The sequence below is a fragment of the Telopea speciosissima genome, chromosome 3, assembly GCF_018873765.1.
Source record: "Telopea speciosissima isolate NSW1024214 ecotype Mountain lineage chromosome 3, Tspe_v1, whole genome shotgun sequence".
NCBI classification, from domain to species: Eukaryota; Viridiplantae; Streptophyta; class Magnoliopsida; order Proteales; family Proteaceae; genus Telopea; species Telopea speciosissima.
In genome coordinates, this window is record NC_057918.1 from 20,419,107 (window position 1) to 20,439,662 (window position 20,556).

A 20,556-nucleotide genomic window follows, 5' to 3' on the forward strand; every position below is an offset into this window, starting at 1 on the left:
GCTTGTGGTTAACGATGTGTCACTAGTAGATGCACTAAATATGCTCAATAAACCTGCCTTGCCCAATGTTGCTCTTTGAGTACTTGAGCCTTCACCAAATCAAAATGGTCTGACCAGAGGTTTAATTGCTGTCTCGTCAACTTCACGAGCAACGTTCTCTCCAAAGATCACACCACAAACATTCAGCATCACACGTGACACACCATACCGCACAATATCTTGATTGTAAAAAAAGAATCTAGTATCGACTGGTTTATTGAGAAAGGCAGAGAGAATAGGCGTATCATTCCCATCTGTAGGTTCCACTGCATTGAATCCAATGAAATATAGACACAGTACAGCTTCATTGAAAACAAGATCAACAAGTTGATCAACACTTGCAGAGATGGTGTGAATAAGGTCATAATGACCTATTTCTTCAAGCCATAACCATATGGCAATAACCATCTTTGCCATTCTCGCATCCTTCCCCATTTTGAGCACAAGCCGATTAAATAATTGGCGTTCCATTTTGTGGAACAATAATAAATCAATCGTGCTACCTATCGAAGCCATAGGTAAAGGATTGAAGGAGAAAAAGAGTTCGTTTGTTTTCTGTTTTTGAAGGAGTCTTGAGGCAAGTAAGTATTTGATAGAAGTTTGGGAGAGATTTGTTGCATTTTATAGTCCTCAATCATTCGAAGAGCATAATATGACATCAGAATGGTACCGTTTCATGGGGTAGATAATTGTTGTAACTCATAATTACTTATCTCAATACGTACATATGGTAAGGAATGATTAGGGGGGAAAAGGAAACAAACTATTACCACCTAATTTTCTCTCACCATTATGGTAAGGGAATAATTTAGTCTCTCTCTTTCCCCCACCCCAACTTTTCGTGTCTCCATATCTTCACTATCTTCTTAAAGCTTGCCTAAAATATCATACCTCTTTAATATTGAATCAAATTTATTCCTCTTTTGCTCTTGACGCAGTAGAAGATAGGAGGGCTAGATATCGTTCTAGCACAAACAACCCTTGAATCCACAAGGTAAAGATAAGGACAAAAATGTCAAATTTCAATAGATTTCAAGCTGAATAGTACAAACCCTAAAGAGACCTTGTAAAATAGGTTAAATACAATTCAAATATTTTTAAAAAAAATTGCACTAAAATTCAAAGTTCAAAACTTCGGCGGGCTCTTTCGCCTTCGAAACGGTCAAAAAACGCATACGTCAGCACCTTTGACTTTGACACCTGAAGAGCTCGTTGAGATCTTCGATTTTCTCTCACCATTATGGTAAGGAATAATTTGGGGGGAAAAGGAAACAAATTATTACCTCTTAATTTTCTCTCACCATTTTGGTAAGGGAATAATTTAGTCTCTCTCTCTTTCTCCCAGCCCAACTTTTTGAGTCTCCATATCTTCATTGTCTTCCTAAAGCTGCCTAAAATATCATACCTCTTTAATATAGAATAAAGTTTATTCCTCTTTTGCTCTTGACGTAGTAGAAGATAGGTGGGCTAGATATCGTTCTAGCACAAACGACCCTCGAATCCACAAGGTAGAAGATAAGGACGAAAATGTCAAATTTCAATAGATTTCAAGTTAAAGAATACAAACCCTACAGAGACCTAATATAATAGGTCAAATACAATTCAAAATTCAAAAAAAATGCGCTAAAATTTAAATTTCAAATTTCAAAACTTTGCCAGGCTCTTTCGCCTTTAAAACGCGCTCAAATGACCAAAAAATGCATACATCAACGCCATGGCATTGGCCCGTAAAGAGCTCATCAAGATCTTCGATTTGATATATAATTCGCCCTATTTTGCTTAATACCTCCACCCCGTCCAAGTGGACTTCTGCTGGTCCAACCGGCTCAAGAACTCATTTGATACCTCTTCTACATCAACTCTAGCCTCTCTAGTAAGGTAACACACTAATAACTCTCCCCAACCCACACCACCCTTCTCATAGACGAGGAAACAAATTAATATCATAATTCTCTCTCACAACTCTACAAAGGATATAACTTAATACAAATTCTCTCTTCTTTTTAGAAATCTAGTATAAGGTGGATTTGAGTTATTTGGTAGCTAAGGTGAATATCAACATAAAATCATGTCATGGTATCAAGCAAAGAGGCAAAAGAAATTCCTAAGATAAAAAATGGAAGTGATTCGGGCATCCTTGTAATACCCGTGCCCAAAAAACAAGGGTAATTTGGAATTTTCACCTTATGTGCAGAATCTATACCATTGGACAGCTGAAGAGTGGAATTTTGGTTGTTAGCATGCATACTTGAGGTAAAAACCTTACTAGTATTTTAGTTTTTTTTTTAGTGTTAGTGTAGGGTACCCATACTTATAATTTTGTCCCCTATGCATGGTTATATGCTACTATTATTTAAATATTTTTATTTATAAGTCTATTAGCAGCTAACGGGATTAGCCTAGTGGTTAGGATCCTATATGGAATTAAGGAGGTCTAAGGATCGATTCTCAAGGGAAACAATTAAAGGTAGTTTTATTTTTTTGCCTTGAGCAGCATGGTGGGCCCCACTTGACAACTACCATGTGGGAGAAGGATTTCAAATTAGGAGTGAGACATATTTCGTTGAGTTGGAGAAGAATAAAGAAACAAATCCCCACCCAACTAAGAAGAATTCAAATAAAGGAGGACAGACCGGGTTAAGGTTGGAATCTAAGAGAGTGTGATTGAGTTGTAAACTTGTAATAGGAAAGAGGGGGGTCATAAGGGGAGAAAGGGCTGGACGGTTGGGGCTATATTCTTGCCCAAATCATCTCACCTTAAATCGGCCAAGGAAGAGAAGAAAAGGAGGAAGAAGAAAGAAAGGTAAGAATCCAGATTTTTTTCCTGAGTTCTCTTTTTTTATCTGTGCATTGGTTGAGGATTCCTCACTTATGTAGATTGATTTTCTTCATGGAAGAAAACCAGGGTTTTATTCTTGTGATCTTGTGAAAAGAAGAGGATGACTTGAAAGTTGATTGAGATTAAGGATTTGAGGATTCTACTACGCAAGGATTCAGTATTCTAAGTAGGATTGAATGTTGATTGAAGGATTTGAAGGAAGGGCTGCGCAAAAGGAGGAGTTCTAGATCTTTTGAAGCAAACAATTGCAACAAGGTATGTACTGTCTAACTATGAATTTTGATTCGTGAAGGGAGTTGCATGGTTTTCAAAGTAGATAATTATTTTCTTTTTGGGGAGATGTGTAACGATGGATGGGTTTAAGGTCATAAAACACTAGTAATTTACCGAGAGGTGATGAGACAGAAAATAGGTATTTACATGACTGACTGTATTTTTCTGGGTTGGACAGAACAGTAGTCCGAGTTTGTTCACATTGTTAACCATGGTTAGAGATGGTTTTATGGTCTGAAATAATTATTGAGAGTTCATATATGTATCTAGATGATCTCCTAAAAATTTCATTAAATTTGAAATTTAATTGATATGCCAAAAAATGCATGTACTTGGATAGGGTACTGCCAGGGCAGTTTTTAGTTTTCTGTACCAGAGTTTGAAGTTGAGAACAGACATAATTAGAAGAGGTATTTTGGGCCGATTTTTGCACTGTAACAGCTTTAATGCCTCCTAAATTTCTGAAAAAGTTTGTGTATTTTGGGATCAGGAAAGTGGAAAAATGAATGCTTTATATTTATTGGACAAAATCTGTTACAGTCTACACACTGTTTCTGAGGAGAATGGATACCTAATCTAGAAAGGGTTTTTCTCTGTGGTTTTTGTATGAGAATTATATCTGTGAGTTAGGTTTCATTAGGATCTGGTTTCAATTCATATAGAGTTCCAGAGATATTTATTTTATATTGTTACTTGTCAGTAGGCAGAATAAGATAAGCCAGATTTTGACGGAATTGAATAGGAAGGGTACTGATATTGTTTCACTTTGAGGGATAACGGAATCGAGATTTGGAACGGCGTCAAGGTGAGAGAGACCCCACAGAACCTTATGTATTATTTTTTTTAGGGAAATTTACGAAACACCCCCTGAAAATGGGTCGATACTCAGATCACCCCCTCATATTTGAAAATACTCAGATCACCCCCTCTACACTAACGGTGTTAGTCTGCTGTTAGTTATTGGTGTAAAAGGACTATTTTACCCTTGTACTAAATCATTAGAATTAAATTTACAATACTACCCTTTCCTATTCTTCTCATCTTGTGTTTCTTCAAACCCTAGCCGACGCCCGACGGTGATACCCCTGCCCCATTGCTCAACGCCATCTCCGTCTCCGTTCACAGTGGCAGCCACCAGGTGGCCAGGGGGTGATTGCAGGTCCAAACCCTCGCCCTTCACGGCTTCACCCCTACCCTAACTGCTGCGTCTGCCACCCCTTCTTCTTCTCTGCCTCCACTCTCCACCCTCCACTCTCCACTCTCTATTCTTCTTCTCTGTTGCGGTTTAACGGCGGCCGACGGCCAAGCTCAGACCTCATAATTTCTGACCTGGTGGATTCTAGGTGAGGCTCTGGTGGGATTCTAAGCTTCAATGGGTTCCTAATCTGGTATTTCCGTCACTCTTCTATCTCTCCCCTGTATCAATTCCCAAATATGAAATACCCCCCATTCTGTCAATGATATCCCTCTTCTCTTCTTACTCTAAAATGTAAACCTTCTACTTACTCCAAACCCTTTTCTAGATCTGCTTTGAAACTTCCTCCAACCTACTCCGAACATCCAAATCTGCTCCAAACATTCTTCCCATGATAACCATATTCTCTGATCCACTCCCTTATTTCTCAGATTTGATTAGCATCATGAGAGCATCTTCTTCTCCTTTCCATTCCCAGATGATTGGTTAGAGTTTTGCTACCATAATAGTAATTTTTAGCAAATGGGCTTTATTGCTTAAAGGTTCTATCTAAAAACCCTACCTGGAGTAGTCTTATGGGGTGAGCTGAAAGAAAGTAAGACATTTTCTTAATAGGTGGTCCAGAAAGTATAAATTTATTGTTCTCTGCAACTACGATCTCCCCAAAGCCCAAATTGGCAGGTAAAAGTGTCAAATAGATCATAATTAAATGTCGAAAAATCTATAATTATAATTTTATATTGCATCTGGTTAGTATTTTTATAAACATTCTTTTGCTGAAAGACGAGTTCAATAAACTAGTAAACAATCTTGAATCTTCCTTCAAGCCCAGCCATGGTTTCAATCTTGGCTGTGGCGATGGCAACAGGAAGGAGGAGAAGAAGAGCAGCAGAACAGAGAGGAAAGGGTGGAGAAAGAGAGGGGGAGGGGGTAGTGATGATTGCACGGGAAGAGGATGGCGTGGGATGGGGCTGCACGGCGGTAATGGTGGTGGCGGTGGTGGTGGTGGTGGTGGTGGTGGCGGCGGCTGCTGGGCAATGGTGGTTGTAGAGGAGAGGGAATATTCCCTCTCCGATTCCTTAATTTAATTAAGAAAAAAAAGAGAGTACATGTTGGGTTTTTAGATCTAAGGGTAAAATAGTAATTATACTTTTCTCAAGGGTAGTTTAGGGTTTTCAAAAAATTTAACTAGCTGACTTCATCAGTTAACTAACGGTAGGGTCTAATTTGAGTATAGGGCTCTAATGCAGGGGGTGATCTGAGTATCGACCCATTTTCAGGGGGTGTTTCGTAAATTTCCCTTTTTTTTATACACAAATACTTTAACTAGTGTTTAGAAAGTCATGTATTGAAACATCACCATTATTTGTATTTAATTGCTGTAAAGCATATTTTGAAGTAATATGCATGTTTTGAAACATAATTTGATTTCTATGGAAAGAATGCATGGTTGTGACTTTATCAATACCCCGCTTCCCATCCTTGGGCCCCACAAATAAAAATAAAATTACAATAATGCCACTGAAATTTAAAGGAATCATAAGAATGCTCACAACTAAATAAGTCATACTAGACTAATGCTTAAAAAACCCCACTTCCCATCATTGGTCCCACAAATAAAAATAAAATTACAATAATGCCCTGAAATTTAAAGGAGTCATAAGAATGCTCAACTAAATAAATGACTTATCTAATTATCACCTAACGGGCCTTATGTGGACCAAAATTTGAGCCTAATGGCTTAGAGAATGGACTAGACCTCTTGGGCTTTGGTTCTCCATGTTTATCGTGTCTGTCCAACCACTTTAAAGCCACTGCATCAAACCCGGCACCACATGGCATTTAAAAACGCCAGGTAAGCAAGTCAAAACTGGCCGAATCTTAACAGTTTTAAAAAATTTCAATGCACTTTGAAGGCCAAATGGCGGGTCAAGCAGCAAAATCGCAGGCAGATGCGAGCTTGAGAACGCTGATCTGTACATTCTTATGTTTAATAAAGTGCAAAACTAAAAAGTTAAATAACACAAGAATGACTAAATTAGTGGTCTGACATACCTCATTTTTCAACTCTTGTGATACATTACTATCACTTATTCCAATCTCATTCTCAATCACTTGGGAATTTCCCTCACGCTCCTTCCTGCGACGCCTTACAACGCAGACAGCACACAGACAATCACTTTTGTGGCGATTGATTCTGCATCAGATGTTACAGCGTTACAGAACATTAGCAGAACAAGACAAACAGTTTTCTTGGAGCAATTAACTACTAAGAACAGTCCTATCACATGCCAAACAACTCATGAAAAGTATCACATTAAAATACCAACACGTTAACATACAGACACAGGAATCATCATGGGAAGAGAGAGAGAGAGAGCACCCATGATGTCTGGAGCATAGTTAATAAATACGCGTTTTGGACCATAGCATTGAAAACAACTTATTTGTTTACGATTTTTCCATATGTATGGAAAAAAAATGTGTATTCTATGGGACATGTATAGTACGTTTGAAAAAACATTGCTTTAATTAAATTTTAAAAAAGATATATTGACATTCAGAAAATTCCCAATTATCCCTTTGCAGTTTTCAGCCGAAAAAACCCTACAGAAGGGCCAAGAGTCAGTCACCCATGGCTTTGTAGCACCACTGAGTACCGCTTCCAACCTGCACCGGAGAAATCACCGGTACGCATCACCCTTGAGTTCTGCAATCTTTCTTACTCAGATACACCGCCACCTACTCCATTGTCTGTTGTGACCCAGGTACAAAGCATTTATGTTGTCCCTGGCCTAGTATTTTATAATTAAAAGTGAGGGAAACATTGATAGCTTTTCTGCTTTTGTTTTCAGTCTCTTGTCCTTCGGTTTATTTTATTTGGTCATATTTTCACCCTTCTGTCTTTTTCTTGCAATTGAAGTTGGTTGCAGGGGTGTCACGACTCACGACAGACCTTTATTGGGTGTCAGACTACTCTACCTTAGGTTTTGGTGCTGAAACTCACAATGAGATGATGGTCTATAGGATAACTAACATGTGTGAGAATGTGTAAGGATCATAGTTCAAAAACTCGTCGAGATCTCGACTATCTCAAGAATCTCGAGTTTCTCGAGACGAGATGACATACGAGACACAAAATATGCACAGTTTCGAATAACTCGACCAAAATTTCGAATATTTCGAAAATCTCTACCTCCTTAGTACTCATAGTAGTGTATTTTTAGGACTTGGGAGTTGAGACATGGAAGACTAGGGTAGTAAGGTGTCTATGACTTATGTATTATTCATTGTACTTGGGTTGGTGTCTATGTAATATGCATTGTGAACACTTCACTATATCTTGTGATTTGTAGCAGAAACTTTAAGTCTTTTAACTATTTCTTAAATAATTATTCAATATTATGTGTCTTCATCCATTATTGCATAATTTACTTATTTACTTGTCAATTATGTCTCATATCATTCAAAAAATGTGTAGAATAGGCAATATTACATTTAAGGGTTCAGCCTTTACTGCCAATCAAGGGTGCAAATCAAAACACCAAATTAGGTGTTTTTTTATTTCAATTTGAAGATTTAAATATGTTTATTAAGCCTAAAATAAGCGTTCCTTAAAGTTTCGGAGCCAACTATGGTCAACTACCCACTGAAACATCATTCTGAAACCCCAAAAAGAAAATGCATTGTCCCGCCGAGATCTCGAGAATCTCGACTTGGTCGAGACAAGTTTTCGAACCATGGTAAGGATCTATACAATCTCAAGTGCACAAGTGGACTGTCAAGCATCAAAGAAGAATTCGGTTGATAAATTTCAAGCCATTTCATGAGTAATGAGCAAAGTGGTATGGAAGCTTGAGGAACATCAATTGGAAAGCTCCAGCAAGTCCCAAATCCATCAATGGTTGAAGATTTCAAGACTTTGAAGCATCATGAAGAATTCAAGCTTCATAGACATAGAATTTTGTACTTATAATTTCTTTCAATCTAAAGTATATCACTTTGTAAGCCTAAAAAGCTCATAATTAAGTCACCTACGCCCTAATGGAACAAACCCCCATGATAGAAGGTTGACCCTAGCGACTTTAACTTGATCCGAACACACATACTGTGTCACGATCGTCCAAAGTGGCACATAGACGTCCAACCCGAGAGAAGTGGATCTCAGACAGTTCTCAGTCACCAAGTCTAGGAGACCCTAGCAACTTAACTTGATCCGAACATAAATACTCTGCATCACAGTCATCCGAAGTGGCACACGGATGTTCAAGCAAACACTCCCCAGTCCTCAAGTCTAGGAGACATCCGCGATATATCACGGATGTCTAACGGACTTGACAAACATCCGAGGTAACTCACAGACGTCTGTGGAAAAGAGCCATAACCATTGGAGTTCAACCTTCTATTATGACCATTGGAAGCCGACAGTCGTCCAAGGTAAAGCAACGAACGCCTACGGACAGCTACGGACAGCTTAAAGGCCAAATCATGGTTATTTGTTGTGAACTCTTCCTTAGCTCTATAAAGGAACTTTTGAGGACCTTTTACAAGAATCCAAAACATTTACTTCTGAGCTTTAACTTTATATATATTGTGATTCTTTATGATTTAAGGTTTTAGAGAGAGTCTCGTTTTAACTTGTACATCCTACCTTTCTACATGTATTATCTTGTAACTATACATTTAGAGATTGTTGTCCTTCCGTGTAAGGATGGTGTAGATTCTGGCCAGAGGAAGAAGCAAAAGACCCATTGAACCAGGTCCCTTTTTGGGCCAGAACTGGACCAGCTCAAGCCAGCCCAGCAGGACCAACTCGAACCAGCCAAGCAGGGACCATAGATGTCCCACGATTTTGTTAAGATCCTCCTTTGACCAGTGAAATAGGATTGGTGCATTTTAGTAGTTTCTAATTTGTTCCTTGCATGTGGCTGAATTATAAAGCCTAGTAGTTTCTAATTTAGTTACCTTCTATTTTAGTTAGGATTTAGTAGTTTCTATTTTCCTAAATTTCTAATTTAGACTAGTTTCTATTTAGGACATTTTTATTTTTATTGTAAGCTTGTCTAAGGCTCTAAGCTATTAATAGGCCTCTCAATGTAATGAAGGAAGACAATTTTTGAGAATAGAATTTTCTGACCCAAGCTTGCCATCGAATTATGGGAGATCCTCCATGTTTCAACAGCTGGGATAGCTGTGAATGAGAGACCCGGGCTGAGAGAGCTATTCCCCTACCCTCCTTATCTTCTATCTTCTCTCTTCTCCTCCACTGCAATCGATCCCCTGTTGTGTTGCTGCTAACCTGTGATTAACACAAGTGCTGAGAAGATCCATCGAAGACTGCTGCCATCCTCCGAAAAATACAAAGCTGTTGCAGGCTTGCAACTGCTGCACCCATTCGAGTGAGACTGCTGCTGTTCCTGAGGCTTGATTCCTGCTACACTTCAAGGCTGTGAATCTCCATTCCCCTACGTCAAAACCTGCAGAGTTTTGAAGCATCATCTCACACCATCATCCCCCCCATTCGATCCCCACTTCTACCCCATTCCATTGGCTGGATTGCTCCATAACACCAACCTTCTAACTCAACCTTTGTCCATCAAAATTGTTTCATATTTGCAGCAAAGACTTCCACCATCAAGGCCTCCACTCGATCCTCATTGGAGCTCAAACAAAGTGCTGGTTTATGAGATAGCTCTTAACCATCTATTTTGGTGTTGCTGTCATATCTCTCAACCTCACCATCAGAATTGAATGAAATTTTCAGCATAGCTTCTCCTCTATACAAACACTACTCCACCTGAGTTTAGTGCAATTCTATTCACTGGTTTGGTTTCTACACACTGATCCTTACTTTCTATATTTGTGATCTGTTGATGACTTGATGATAGTCCCAAGTAACACTGAGAGGGGGGTGAATCAGTGTCTTCAAAAATTTCTAACTCTCACGTTGCTACCTGCAGATGATTTGCATAAACACCAACTATCTAGGGCACCCCAATTTACCAGTCTACAATTCGTATGCACACCCACCTCACAACCACTGTGTGGCTAGGCCTACCAGGTAGTGCACACCCACTCTGCAGAACAAGACACTTCAATATCCATAATAGCAACCATACAAAACACAGTATGTACGTGGTTCGGCAATATGCCTATGTCCACGTGGTAATACCCTAATCAAGGTTTCGTATTATACCCAATACGCTTCACTGTTTAGATCGCTACAAAGACCAAGGAGCCTCTACTCCTATTACAAACCTTTGCCCCAACAAAGATCCCTAGGGCCACAACCTTAACTCTATCAAGCCCCAACTTGATAGCCCTTACAATGATATTGATAAAGAAATCAAATCCCCTTCCCATACATTCAAGATTGTAGGTCTTTTCAACAATAATCTAAACCTAGAATCATAAAATAGGTATTTGCACACCTCCACCTCAATAACTCCACATGGAAGAACTGCAGACAACGTTCTTGTCCTCAAATACACCTTGCAATCATAGATGATGTAGATCTTCTTCTCCAAATGCTTTTAGAGAACCATTGATGTTCAAGAATCTATGTTTTTCACTCACAATGGCCTCTCGCTCTTTCTCTTTTTCTTCTCCTTTCTTCTCTCTTTCTCCTCTTTTTCTTTTTCTGGAGGAATGCATAAAAATTAAAAAGAGCCCCAAAAAAACTTTTAAATACCCAATTATTGGGTTACTATTCACCACAAAACGGCTGGTCAATTCGTGATCCGGCATGCCTTTTCTCATCTGGCTTGCCTTTTGAAAACCAGTGCCCTCCGTTTTCTCTTTGGAAGCAATCCGGCTTGCAACTTCTGTAATCCGGCATGCCATTTCTGGGCAGTTTGACCTCTGCTCACTAAAACAACCATAACTTCTTCGTCCAGACTTTGTTTTACCCGAAATTAGTGGCATTGGAAAGAAAACTCGAAGGGCTACATTTCATATGCAGACATAGTCAGCTCAGGTGGAATGAGTGTCCCAAAAATTGGATTGAACCTGAAACGGCCTGCAACCACTGCTGTCTTCAACTGTTGCGCAAAGCCTGAAGATCATGCCATAACTTTCCACTCCGATATCTGTTTGACATGATTCCAATTTTCCCGAAATGATAACTCATTTATCTTCATTTTTTTTCTTTTTCATGTTTTGAGCTTGTCCAAAATCTTACAAGAACATAGCTCAAAAAATATGCGAAGCTGCTGAACCCTGTCAATGTACCACACTATTGCTAAAACATAGATGCTCTGTCAACACTCTAAAACACACATCATCCCTGTGAAGGTTGCCAACAATGACAACACACAACACATGTCCAAACCATTATATTTGTACTTCACATGCCCAACAGTTGATAACTTGTGATCTGGGCATCCTATTCTGTTCCTGTTTGGAGGGTTTGCTGAATACCATAGGAACTGCACTCGACCTTGCTATCAGCCCTATTGAGTGGCTGGATTTTTGGATTACAATCCAGGCCTTACATCTGAATTTCGGCCCTTGCTTAAACCCTGCTGTTGGGGTTAATATTAGTTGACTGCTGTGAATTATTGTGGGTTTAACTGGGTTTGGGTTAACCTTTAACCTAGGTTTACATTAAAGGTGTGTCCAACAAAAGTATAATCAGTAAGGTGATTGTAGAAGGTTAGTATTTAGCAATAGTAAACTACAAAGAAAGTTGGTAGTGAGCTATTTGGAAAACTACACTTTGTAAGAATTGATTGTTATTGGGTAAAGCAATTGAGATAGTGATAAGCTTTGGAGTATCTCCTTGGGAATGGATGTAGGCGAAGTTGCCGAACCACTATAAACCTTTGTGTGCCTCTCTTGCTCTCTATACTCTCCTCACCTTACTTAGTTCTTCAGTGTGTGATCAAACTTGCATTAGCTTCCGAATTGTATTTATTAGAATAGTTTGTACCTTTAGTCTTTGCATGAGTTATTCAATTCAATCCCCCCCCCTTCCCTCAGTCCCTCTTGTGTTGCCTAATGCCTATCGATCCCACAACCTTGCCATAAAGTAAGATACTAAAGAGAAGCTTGCCCACGAGCATTGTTTCAATGTTTCATTATCCAATCATACCCCTGAGAGCCTTAAACACACACACACATACTCGGAAATTGACCCCAAACATGACTAGAAATTATCTAAACCAACTAGTAATCAAACTAGCAACATAATTGACAAACAGAAGACTTAAAACAACTCCTATTATAACTAGGACTCCAACTTAAACTAAATAATGAAGTGAACCCCATATTCCTAACTCCTACCTTTATTTTAGGTACGTTAAAGTGGCCCATTACAATGAAAACCAAACAGATCAAAGGCCCCACATGTACAAAACCCAATACAACGCTTATTTCCACTTAAATAAGCCCACTTTTGTGATTTTTCTACGTCGATTTCATTGTAAATTTCGAAGGCTTTCCCATATTTCCCCAAATTTTGAGCCCATTTCGCACATATCAACAAAATATTTCAGTTTCAAGTTTCAACCATGTGGTAATGGGTTGTTCACTTGTTCTATCAAAATTTGGATCCTTGCTTTCCAGCAAAAGTAAGAAACTAATAGATATTGCTTACTGAACCTACTACATCTCTTAACCGAAACTTTGACCATATTACTCCTTGGCCTCCTGTATGTTTATTTGTTGTGTTGCCAATGGAGAATCAGTTAGATACTGTTTCATCGACTGCTAGTTCTGCTACTACAGTCAACTTTCACCTGCTACATTTATTCTGCACTGCCATATCAAATCCATCACCCCATGTTATTAAAAGTATAATTGCTTCAATGTGCATTAAGTGTCTAAAACAGTCTTTAACAAAACTATTGCAAAAAGTGTAGGTATAATGAAAGAAACATACCCATGACGTCTACGTGTCTTTTGTTTCAAGTGACTGCCTTTAAGATGCAGATTTTCTTGATTGAAAACAGCAACATTCTCGACACGAGCACTATTGCTTCCTGCTAAAAGGGAGGCATCAATAATCATGTTACTGGAAATTTAACACAAAGTGGTGTTTTGGATTTGCACCCTTGGTTGACAGTAAACATCAAACCCCATTGTACACCTTATGTAATATTGCCTAGTCTACACATTGTTTTAGTACTAGAAGACAGGATAGGTAAGTAAAACAAGTAAATTATGCACCATGAATGAAAAAACATAATATTGATTAATTATTTATGAAATAGTACAAATTATAAAGTACAGTTAACATAGACATCCAAGTCCCAATGAACAATACAATACAGTCTGCTAATACGAACTAGGAAGTGCTGGATTGAGTCCATTAATGTTGATGGAATCGCCGTGCATTTTCCTCCGATTGCATGACAAATGCATACCACGTCATAGTGTGCAAAAGAAACGCATGTAGTCTTCCACAGCTGCCCTGTAAATGGCCTCATCTACATACTGGAGGTAACTTATCCTAGGGTATAGGTCACCATAATATGAATAACCAGCCACTGAGCCACAGTGACCTGATGGTGTTGGCAGTGTGTACGACTGATGGGATGGGTAGGAGAAGAAGTTGTCCACAAAGGACGATCTAGTCTGTCCCTATGAATGGGAGTCATACTCAAGACTAGGAACGGATGAAGATGCATGCCCCCCCCCCCACACTAGTGAAATGATCATATGCACTAAACTCCGACCAACTGCTCTCTCCGACAAATGATGGGGCACACCAATGCCTATGTCCTCTGTTGTCCCCTGTACTCATTCCTTCATGAGTGCTGCACAAGCTATCAATGTCCATACAATCAGCCTGCTCATCTGGTCGGAACCGGTGATGAGGCCCTTCATGTAGCCTGCACGTGAGGATGGATGTGCACCATGGTCCATATCCTGTGTGGCATGATCAAATTGGGTCTCCCCAGTGAATCAAATCGGCTCCGGCTACCACACCTCCTCTAACTGACCATACTCTCTAGAAGTCAGCCACCACCATCATCACCTCACAATTACCATCACCATCTCCACCATCATCATCGCCGTCGCCATCAGCTCCATGAGTAGACGGTGACAATATGGGAGTCTGACCACCTGAGGAAGTGGAACAGTCAAGGTCCTCAAAGAAAACATGGGTTTTCTCCTTCTCCTAGGCAAAACCACCGAAACGGTGAGGTCCTGGTCAAAATTTTGACCAGAGACACAAAATGGTGCTTTTAAGTCAAGTGGTTCGTATCGTTTCACCAAAACAATAGGGAACAGGGTCGATATTTCGGTATTTCGCCGAAATTTCAACCGAAATCTTGTTGGTTTGGTATTTCTCCTACCATTTCGATACAGGCTTATTGAAATTAGCCAAAGAACCGAAATTTTGTCTAAATTTCGCCAAGATTTTGAACTATGGATACCCCTTTCAGCCAACAACAAGCAGTCACAGTGCAATTATAGTGGCAAAAAAATTATGGGAGGTGGGCCACAAGACTGAAGTGGCATCTTGCTGATGATGATAGATATGTCATGGGTTACACAAATGTTCCAAGTGAGATAAAGAAGGCCATGGAAATGCTGATGAAGTGTTGGATAAAGAAAAAGCAGGACAAAGGCGCAGATAGAGCAGAGTTTGAGGAAGCATGTCTAGAGAGGATCCCCGATTTAGGGGAAGAGGATTATGATAGTAACAAGCCAGATTTGGATGACGCAGCCATAGCAGTAGAAGCTGCACAATTGAGTAGGGCAAAGGAACCAAGCAAAGCTACCTTTGCAATGGATCAGGACAGAATGATGCATATGGTCAAGGGAGCTGTAACATCTAGACAGGCTCCAACAGAGCCAAAGCCACAGCCATAGGGGAGGAGGCTGAGACGTAGAGAGCTAAAGATTCCATTGAGGAGGAGCCAGAGTGAAAGGACGCAGCCCTAGCCCCATCCCACTGTCCATGACCCAGCCATTGAGATCCTGAGCAGGATCCTGCCATCTTTCCCAAAATGGACCGCAAAAAAAAGCTGAAACAAATGTAGACTGATATGAAGGGGAGAGTAAGGGTTGCTTTCTCCAAGTAGATGTTCTACCATAGGATTCTAGCTCATGCCACACTATATGTTCATATTATCAAAGCATGCTGAATGAGGTAGGTAAGGCTGGCCCAAGAGTGAAGGAGCCCACATCATATTGAGTTGTACAATACCTACTTGCCTTACCACGAGGAGTTGCAGGAGTATATTAAGGCGTTGAAGCTGATGTGGGAACCATATTGTGTGACTGTGATGTGTGATGGTTGGACTGGACCAACTAGACAGTCCCTCATTAACTTCATGATGTATTATGATGGGAGGACTACATTCTTAAAGTCAGTTTATGAATCAAAGGTGAAGAAGGATGCAAAATATATATACAAGCTGCTAAATGAGGTGGTAAAGGATGTGGGAGTAGAGAATGTGGTACAGGTTTTCACTAACAATGGGAAGCAACTTCAAGAAGGTCGGTGAAAAACTGATGAACAACCCTAGGTACAGACTTTTCTAGACTCCATATGCAGCCCACGGCAACGACCTCATGTTGAAGGACATGGGAAATCTTAAGCTTGTGAAAGAAGTTGTAGAGACGGCAAGACAAGTAACCAAGTTTGTTAATGATCATGGATATGCCCTACAAATGTTGAGGAGCAAGTGTGAAGGGGACTTGGTGAGGCCAGGGTTGACACGCTTTGCCACAAACTACATCACTTTGAAGAACTTTAAGATGAAGGGCTGGACTTAGGTCCATGTTTGCTTCAAAGGATTGGTTTGAGGGGCCAAAGTCTGCTTCTCGCGGAGGTCGGGCAGCCCAGGCGACCATTTTTAGTGACAAGTTCTAAGATGACCTGAAGAAGGTAGTCATGATCTTAGAGCTAGATGTCAGAGTGTTGAGAATGGTTGACTCATAAAAGAAGCCAACCTTACCACACTTGTGGGAAGCTATTGATTTCATGAAAATTCAGGTGGAGGAAGTGTACAAACAAAGTACCACAAAGTTACTTGCCATTATCAAAGATCAATAGGAGATACAGCTCACACATCCAATGCATAAGACTGGTGAGTTTTTACTTTATTCACCTCAATTCAACTTATTTGTCATTTAGTTGCTTACTGACTTGTTTGCACTGTTTTTAGTATACTATCTCAATCCCAAGTACCAATACAAGCACAAATTTGGGATGAGTTAACACCTGATAAATGCAGTTCAAAAAGTGGTGAAGAAGCTTGACCCAAATTCAAGTGTTCAGTCCATTGTCAATCAATAGGTGAGACTAGTAGTTTGTTTGGTACTTAAGAACTTATGCAATTATAAATTTTATATTGATGCTAACACTAGTACCAAACATTGAAATGGATACAGATAAAAGCCTTCAGGGATGCCAATGGATGTTTCAGTCGGGCAGTGGTTTGATCGGGATACCACTGCTCCTGGTAGGTACAATCACTTTAGTTTTTTCGTTCATATTTGAGTATGTATCATCGTTTACTGTCACCTAACAATACTCTTTAATGCTCTTAAGCAGCTGAATGGTAGGTACTATATGGAAGAGACTCACCCAACTAGAGTATAATAGCAATTAAAGTGCACTCCTAAACATGTTCGGCCTCCCGCTACTTCAAACTTTTGAGGATTTATCAGGGCTCCGCATCATCTCGAGGAAATCTCTTTTGTTCTTGGAGGCGTTTCGGAGGTTGACAAAGCATTATTTTCTCAGGTGACTAGCTACTCCATTGGACAATTTCTGGTCAAATACTTGGGTCTCCCCTTGATTCCGGCAAGATTATCTGCCCATCCCTGCAACCCCCATGCTAGACATCATTCATAAGAAGCTCCAACTTTGGAAAGGTAGACTCCTATCTTATGCTGGCCAATTAGTGCTTATCAAATCAGTTCTTCAGTCTTGCTACATTTACTGGTCCGACTGCTTTGTGCTCCCTCAGTCAACCATCAAGGGCCTGCAATCTCTCATGTTTGCCTTCCTATGGAAAGGTTTTGATGCTACCAAATTTCTTCACCCCACCAGTTGAGTTGTAGTTTGTCTCCCTCTAAAAGAGGGGGGCGTTGGCCTAAGAAGAATCAAAGATGCAAACACTATTGTAATATCAAGTTGATTTGGAAGTTGGTCTCCAAACACATAGTATTTGGGTTGATTGGGTCTACTCCAGCCCCCTCCACTCTGACTCCATTTGGACAGCCACAACCTCCTCGGATGCTTCTTGGGCTTGGCGCTAGATCCTGAAGCTTCGCCCTGCTGCTCTAGAGGCCATCTCCATCAAAATCGTAGACGGCTCTTCCACCTCTCTATGACTTGACCACTGGCATCCTATGGGCATACTTCTGCACTTGATTCGCCTAGGATCATATATAACTCTGGTCTTCCAAAGCACTCCAAGGTTGTCGATATCATCACGCTTAGAGATTGGACCCCCCCGGCTTCCTCTTTTCCATAACTTACTTCAGTCTAGAATGCTTTGCCACCCATTACTAGTCACTCATCTGGTAGGGGAGACAGGATCACTTGGACGCCATTCTCTTCAGGGCTCTTCAATATCAAAGCGGCTGGGAACCTTGTCTGACAGCATGATCCTATTGCTCACTGGCACAAGCTGACATGGTTTAAACATCATATCCCTTAGCACAGATTCACGGTTTGGCGTGCATTCTCTAATTGCCTCCCAACGCAGTCATTTCTCATCCATCGCCAAATTGTGGCCTCTCCCTCATGTTGCCTCTATCTGAATGCCATGAAAAGCATGACCATCTCTTTTTTGTTTGCCTCCTCTCCTCTTCAATTTGGAAAGGAGTGATAGCTAAGTGTTGACCGCGGTCTAGATGAATCTTAACTTTCCTAAGAGAATGGATCTAGGTAGACATGACTTTTGCCAGCTCTTCGATTTGCGACATTGTGGGAAAGCTCGCCTTTGTTGCCACCATCAACCATATTTGGATGGAACGGAACAACATGAAATGGTCCAATGCATCTGGACCCCTACAGGTTATTTTGGACTCCATTTCCTTTGACATTAAAAACAAGCTAGCTTCGATCTCTCCTTGTCGTGATACCCCCAAGAAACAGGCATATTGTTGTACCCTTGGGCCTCCCTTCCCCCTTCTTGCATCCCCTAATGTAGTCTTAGATCGATGGTAGAATCTACAAGGAGCCAGGTAAATTCAGACCCTTACAACCTACTAGCCGATTGGCAATTTTGGGGCTGTTTAGGTCAAAACTAGGGTTAGGTTTGGGTGAATGAGGTAGGGTTTTATTTAGTAAAGTTAGGCAGGCCTAGGGGAAGCTAACAATGTAGGTTGAATGATGTTTAATTGAAAAAATTGAATTTCAGAAAATTAGGGTTAGGGTTTTGGGTTTTGGGAAAATAGAAAAAAGGATGAAATTATTAGGGTTTAGGATGGGATTTTGGAGCAGGGCTTCTGGACGAATGTTGTGGGCAGTGAGAGAGTGGTTCTGTTGTAGTTTGGATGGGTTTGGATGGCTAGATAGGTCTAGGCAGTATTTAGGGGTTTTTTGGGTTTTAATAGTGATGGAGGGGATTAGGGTTTATGAAGGGAGGATGGGCCTAGGGTTCAGGTTGAGTGGAAGGGTTGATGAGTAGGAGTTGTGGTTGAATTTTGAAGGTAAACTAATGGCGGAATTGGGCTGAACAGCTTAATGAAGGTCTAGGGTTTATATGGATCGATGGGGATTATGGGGAAGGTGATAACTTCTAGGGTTTAAGGAATTCAAATAAAATAAAAGGGGGGAATGTAGGGTAGGCTGTAGAGGATTAGGAGAAGAAGGGAATGACAGAAAATATTAAATAACTTAATGGAATTGCAGGTTCTTCAATGGCAGCTTGAAGATGAGCTTGTAGAAGAGTCTCCCGATCTGAACAGATGCAAGGAATGAAGAAGAAGACCTCCCGATCTTAACAGATGCAAGGAGTCGATTGGTAATCTCCCAATCCCTTCACCATGAGATCCACAAGGCAGCAGCACTCTCACAGGAGCAAAGGCAGCAAGCATAAACGATATTTTTAAACTCTAAAAATTCTGTGGGAGAGCCTCCCACGTTTTCTATTTATAATAGTAAGGCTAAAGGCCCTTACACCTAATCAGCTCATGAATAGAGCCTGAAATTCTATTACAACTCTAAGTCTGCCCTCTATAGAATAATGGAGGGGGACTAAAATAACTTAACAACAAAAACTGAAAAAGATCCTCTAAGGACCAATAGGAATAAAAGAAAATCCAGCCAATCAGAAAGAGTCACTTAAATTGAACCGGTCAGACCAATGGTTCAATTTAAGTATTCAAAAAAAAACCCCAAATATAGAACTGAAAAACTGAAAATTAAAACTAGGCTCCAACAAACTAACATTCAGCCCTATTTCTAGGGCTGTTTCTTCTTCTTGCGGGTACTTGGATCTGCATCATCCCCCCTCCTCTTGAGGATTGGGTTTTGTTTGGTTTGCTGTAATTTTTTTATTCTTTCTCCTTCCCGATTTCTCAGGCCCCCTGTTCTCTCTCCTTTTGGTAATGAATTTTTGCACCCAAAAAAAACTTTTGTCTTGTTGCAACAGTGTATCAACTAGTGATGCATAATGGCTGGTCAAGGCGGGGACATTGCATGGCTGCATGAGAGACCCCTTTCAGCTGATAAGAAGAAATCTTAGTACAATAATTGTAAGAAGAGAATTGGGGGAGGTGAGACCACTAGACTGAAGTGGCATATTGCTGGTGGTGACAGGATGTCACGGGCTGCTCTAGTGTGCCAAGTGAGATAAAGAAGGCTTTGGCAACGCATATGAGGGGCAAGGTAGAAGCTAGGAAGGAGAAGAGGGCATCCAGGGATGAGTTTGATGATGCATGTCTAGAGAGAATGTCAATGTCTGAGTTAGGGGAGGGGGATAATGACAATGAGGAGCCAGATTGGAATGATGTGGAAACAACGACAGAGGTTGCACAACTGAGGAGGGCAAGGTTAGTGAGCAGAGAGACCTTTAGGATGGACCAGGAAAGATCAATACAGTTGGCCAAGGGGCTGGTTCATCCAGACAGGTTAGAGAAGAATCAGAGCCACAGCTACACCAGAGGAGGTTGAGACACAGCCAGAGATTCCATTTAGAGGAGCCAGAGTGTGAGAGCCCCAGCCCCCACCCCCAGTCCGTGACCCAACTGTTGAGGTCCTTCAGTCGGATCTTGCTCTCTTTCTAAGATAGGACCG

The 20,556-nt window shown here is 40.5% G+C and overlaps 1 protein-coding gene across 2 annotated transcripts in view; it reads right to left on the bottom strand.

Annotated features, from left to right (window-relative positions):
* Nucleotides 1-20,556, bottom strand: part of LOC122654172 (bromodomain testis-specific protein) — a 47,421-nt gene that overhangs the window by 19,856 nt on the left and 7,009 nt on the right. The window contains exons 5-6 of one of the 2 annotated variants that reach the window (XM_043848155.1): nucleotides 13,228-13,327; nucleotides 6,402-6,543 (exon numbers count right to left, since the gene is read on the bottom strand). In XM_043848155.1, coding sequence (XP_043704090.1) covers nucleotides 6,402-6,543; nucleotides 13,228-13,327 — 242 coding nt within the window. Of the gene's footprint in view, nucleotides 1-6,401; nucleotides 6,544-13,227; nucleotides 13,331-20,556 lie in introns of both variants that reach the window. The other variant, XM_043848154.1, reaches the window with a different exon arrangement.